At 34.1% G+C, this 5459-nt stretch overlaps 1 protein-coding gene across 1 annotated transcript in view; it reads left to right on the top strand.

Moving 5' to 3' along the window:
• Positions 1 to 291: 291 nt before the first annotated feature.
• LOC101589014 (UDP-glucuronosyltransferase 2B17-like) overlaps positions 292 to 5459 on the top strand; it is an 11459-nt gene continuing 6291 nt past the window's right edge. Inside the window, exons 1-2 of the mRNA XM_004648220.2 lie at positions 292 to 1075; positions 2229 to 2377. Coding sequence (XP_004648277.1) covers positions 352 to 1075; positions 2229 to 2377 — 873 coding nt within the window. The 5' untranslated portion in view covers positions 292 to 351. The remainder of the gene's footprint in view (positions 1076 to 2228; positions 2378 to 5459) is intronic.

The following is a 5459-nucleotide window of genomic DNA, read 5'->3' as shown; positions in this document are numbered from 1 at the left end:
AGGTATAGTCACCCTGAATTTGTCACTGTTTTCATATGAAATTTACATTGGTTATATAGTCCAGATATCTGACACATACTGATCTTTGGGTCCAAACTAGTGACCCAAAGATCAGTATGTGTCAGATATCTGGACTATCATAAGAGGAATTAAATGCTTTCATAAAAGCACAACATAATTCACATTTGCATTTTCTGTCTGCCAACAATCCTCATGCTCGGCCAGTTTGATGTATTTACTTTGACCAGTCTGAGTTATCTTTTAACTTCTTGGGTAAATTTTCCATGTAAGTAGACTGGAGTAACTGCAGAAAGTTATACAATTTGAAAGGAAATAGAGCATTTTACAAAAATGTCCATGAAGTGGATCTCAACTCTGTTGCTGCTACAATTTTGCAGTTATTTCCACTCTGGTAGCTGTGGAAAGGTTCTGGTATGGCCCATGGAATACAGCCCTTGGTTGGTTATGAAGAACATATTAGAAGAACTCATCCAGAGAGGACATGAGGTGACAGTTCTGATACCTTCAAGTTTCATTTTTGTTGATGGTAGTGTACCATCTGATATTAAATTTGAAACATTTACTACATCTATCAATACAGAACAACTGAAAATAATTTATAATGAATTTATCAGTGTGAGGATGAAAATGGGACCAATAAACACATGTTTGGCATACTCTCCAGAGATAGAGAATGCTCTTGTGGTATATTCAAGTGTTTGGGAGATTATTTGTAAAGAAGCAATTTCCAATAAGAGGCTTATGTCAAAACTACAAGAATCAAAATTTGATGTCCTTCTCGCGGATCCTGTTGCTCCCTGTGGTGAGCTGGTGGCTGAGCTTTTGAAACTACCCTTCGTGTACAGTCTTCGCTTCACCCCTGGATTCCAAGTGGAAAAAGTGGCAGGAGGGCTTCCACTTCCTCCTTCTTATGTGCCTGTTATGTTGTCAGGCTTAAGTGGTCAAATGACTTTCATAGAAAGGGTGAAAAACATGATCTGCATGCTTTATTTTGACTTTTGGTTTGAAACATTTAATGAGAAAAATTGGAACAAGATGTACAGTGAAATTTTAGGTAAGTTATATTTTAATCAGCAGAGGGAGATCTTTACAATATTGAGCTCTTGCAAATAAGTTTGGATGAAAGTACAAGAAGAGGGATTTGTATTTTATAGGAAAGAGATAATGTAAAAATTGGAATTATCTGTGAATCTCACAGACATAGTAGAAATATGTACATTACAAGGTCAAATAGCAATCAGAGGCTCTCTACTTGTATAGACAATTCTGGGATGTCACATAATTCTAACATGATGCTTTCAGATTTAAGACTTTCAACTTCATATCAATTTTGTATTCTTTTCATTTGAAATAAGAGTCATTAGGCACTTTCCTAACATATTTATGAATGAAGACTAGGAGATAAAAGTGTTACATGTTTGTAGCAAAATATTTAAGCATTGAGGGAATTATTATTTTCCTGAGCACATCAGTTTCCTTGCCTAAAACGAATAAGGAATTTTAGTTGTGTAAAAGACACCTTCACTCCTGTAAAATAGGATGTTTTATCACAGACTTAAATATTATTACATTTTTTTCATGATTACACATGCTATGAAAAGTCAGTATTCATCATCCATTTTAGAGATTTAATATCTTTGGAAATGTAGGAATTATATATATTATTTTATCATGCTTTTCTCTTCAGAAAAGAAAGGCTCACAGTGAAGTATAAGCACGAATCTGTATTTCATTAATTTCTGAAAATTGACCAAATGTTGCAAAAAATTGCTTGTAAATTACTAACACAAACTTTTGTACTCATAAATGAACCAAAAGCAATGGGAAGTGCAAGTATTTCAACCACAATCTTATAGAAGTCATGGGTCACTTGGATCAGTTCTTAACTTGTTTAATGGTAGAAACTACGGAATTCCTGAAAGAATTTTTCCATGGTTATAGTAGGCTCACCTGACTCTCAAGCTAGAACATTTGCTTATGTTTGATTAGAGCAAGGAATACTTGCTCTATCATATAATATGTTTTTAATGTCTGCTTCTCATAGAAAATATAGTGAGATAATATTATAGATATAGTGTCTTTTGAATCTCTTTCTCTCAGACACATTTGACCTACACATAAAATAGAAAATATTTATTATTTCTATATAACCTATATTTGTCAATGAAAATTGCCTAACTTTTTCTATTTTCTCCTTTGAAATAAAGGAAAACCAACAACACTATATGAGACAATGCAAAAGGCAGACATGTGGCTTATTCGAAGCTATTGGGATTTGGAATTTCCACGTCCAACCTTACCAAATTTTGAGTTTGTTGGGGGACTCCATTGCAAACCTCCCAAACCTCTGCCTAAGGTAAATATATTCTTGCCTTAATTTGTGTTTTAATTTTCAGTGAGAATATTCTGCTCTATTCCTTCAAAGTCATGACTCACAGTGAGAAAGACATGAGGAAAGGGTAACAGTTCTTTGCCAATTAGCAACTTATATTTTAGTTGGGTTTGGTATCACATACCTCTACTATGAGAAATTCAGAGGGTACAATAGGAAATCCACTGGTTCACACAAGCCTGGAAAAAATATCAAATTCAATGATTGTATTGAAAGACTTTGTTTAAAATAATATAATTTGATTTCATCTCTAGTAGATGCATTTCATTCTCATCAGAAAAAGAACACAGAATGCACCAGAGGTATCCAGAATGTTGTCCATTAAAATATGGTCCTCATTATTCACATTAATTTTTAATTTTATGTATTTAGTGCACATTCTATAGGGTCTCATGCAGAGATCACACTCATAGTGATCATCTTGTTTTCAGTCTCCCAAGCACTGGAATTAAATGGGCTTGCCACCATTCCCAGTCTCAATGTCCTGCATCTTCCTCTGTAGGCCTTTAATTTCACCAAATTATCTGGCTGGCCTTTTATTGTACACATTTTTATTCTATTGTTATTCAAAATATATAAGCTAACTAGTGTATTCTACCGTAAATGTTAAGTAAGAGAAAAACATAAACACAGGACCCCGTTAAAATCTTATACACTATTTGAAAAGATAGAGTACAATTAAGTAATAAAATTTGTGTGAATTATAACTTTAAAGGGAAGTACTGAAATACTAAGAGAACTTTCTTTTTGATTATATTCTGTCCCATTTAAATTGCTAGTAATGACAAATGAGCAAGTGCAGGAACAGGCCAAGTGATGAACAATAAGAACCAAAATAGAACTGTTGTTAAAATGATAAGTACAGGTGTCAGCTAGATAGCTAAGCTGACTAAAGTCCTTCCTTAGGCAAGCGTAGGTAGGCACAGGGATCTTTTTTTTTTAAATAGGAAAAGTATGCATATATATTTTATTTTATTTTTGCCATAATTTTATTGATAAACAAATAGCAATGAGACAGTTTCAAATCAATTTGGTAGGACAGTTTCAATAATTAACACACTGCATACATTCTTCTCAGTGGTTAATTGCTATACAAGATGCAGACTTGATTTCCTATTTACAAGCACCATTAGAACAAATCATTCTATTCATTAAGAGAATGTAACTATATATCTATTCTATCCACTTTGAATACAAAGATACAAAATGGACATTCATCTTTATACCCTTTTTTTATTAAGTTCCATTATTTGAATATTATAGGTGTGTAAACTCAGCAAAATATTCTAAAAGAGTCCAGTAGCCCATAATAGTATTGGGTCTTCTGTTTAACTGGCAATGTCAGAAATTGTTGACATGAGTCCCCCACACCTCAACATAACAACATGGCTTTACTTCTCATATTTCGTTTTTATATTTCTCTACTGGATGGTTAAGACCAAGGTAAAGCAGGACCTGTGCAACAAGAGTTGTAGCTTTTGGGTCTGATAAGGTCAGTGAAATCCCCTCAGGATTTATCCTGAGATCCTGTACTTCAGATTGTAGAACCTTTATCAGTGTCAGCCACGTGGATGAGTCACGGCCATTGCTTGGCCAATGTGCTCTCTGTGAAAGCTTGAGAGAATATTTTGATTTGAACCCTGATACCACATGCCTTTGCAGCCCCATGCCAAGGGCAGGGTGTGCTGACCATAGAGTCAGGGTGAAGTGGTTCATGCCTGTAATTCCAGCTCTGTGGAGGCTGAAACCCAGAGGATCACTGTGAATCCAAGCTCCGTAGTGAGACCTGTAACAACTAAAGAGTTGTAAAAAATGTGAAGACCAAATGTCAAGAACTGAAAGCTTATTATGATGCTGATTTTGCAAGTTGAGTAATTTAGAACCAGATCATAGAGTCAGCCATGTCTAATGAAAACACTGGAGAGACAGAAAAAATTGAAATAGGAGATCATTAGATTTCTGCCTTTGAAATAATCCACGAAGATGGTGTCAATGGATGAGATTTCAGAGATGTAGTATGGTAGAATTGGGAAACATTAGAAGGTATTTGTAACACGTGATTGTAATCTAGACAAACGTATTCATACGTGTACAATCTCGACTCATACAATTAAATTATAATTTCTATTGAGTTGTGTGGGAAGGAAATTCAACATATTTGAAAGAAAATATCAGAAGCATTTATTCGGTGGTCCAGAATTAATGATGGGTGGGTCTATTGATGTCACTGGTGCCGTTTCTGGTACCAATTATACAAAGTTCGAGAAGTACTTTAGATGGCATTTCATTAAGTGGGATCTGATGCCCATACAATTTAAGATAAAAATTCAAGTTACAAAAAATGAAATGCTATAGACTTGTTTAAAAGGCAATGCATAAGTGCAGGCAACAAGATTAAGATGAAATGAGAAATATTACAGGAACCACTGAAGTTGTTTGTTTGTATTTCAGATTACATAAAGAAAGTTGTACAACAGCATCCTTGTGAGTCCACAGCAACATTTGTTGTCAAATTTAACATTTTCTTGACTTGCATGCAGAGTCAAAGCCACACCTTATTTCACATCCCATTATATTACTACTTAGTGTACAAAGAGAAGGATTTTCTTGAAAACGTTATTTAATACTATGTGCCAAGGTTTTAGGGTACCACAGAAAGTTACCTTCACAGATATGGTCATGAAATCAACAGTACCTGTCAGAATGTGTGCAAAGGAAGATCCACTGTAAAGGAATTAAGTACCTCATAATTCCTATAATTTCTATGAAAATAAAGTTGATGTGAATCACAATAAACTCTGGGATTGTAGAGAATGACATTTCTTATGAAGGGACACAAAATCTAACATAGTGTAAATTGTCATACTTCTAAGATATATGTCCAAATGAAATTTCTTACCTGTTTGAGAATATACGTTATTTTTTAATGTTCTCTTTGTTTACCATCTTATTGGCAGAAATATAAGAACTGAAATCTGATAAAGTGGTAAAAACACAATATTCATTTTGAAGATAATTTATTAAGACTGTGCAAGAATTCCACAAG

Source organism: Octodon degus, unplaced genomic scaffold (genome assembly GCF_000260255.1).
Source record: "Octodon degus isolate 3935 unplaced genomic scaffold, OctDeg1.0 scaffold00365, whole genome shotgun sequence".
Taxonomy (NCBI): Eukaryota; Metazoa; Chordata; class Mammalia; order Rodentia; family Octodontidae; genus Octodon; species Octodon degus.
This window is presented reverse-complemented; position numbering and strand designations above follow the sequence as displayed.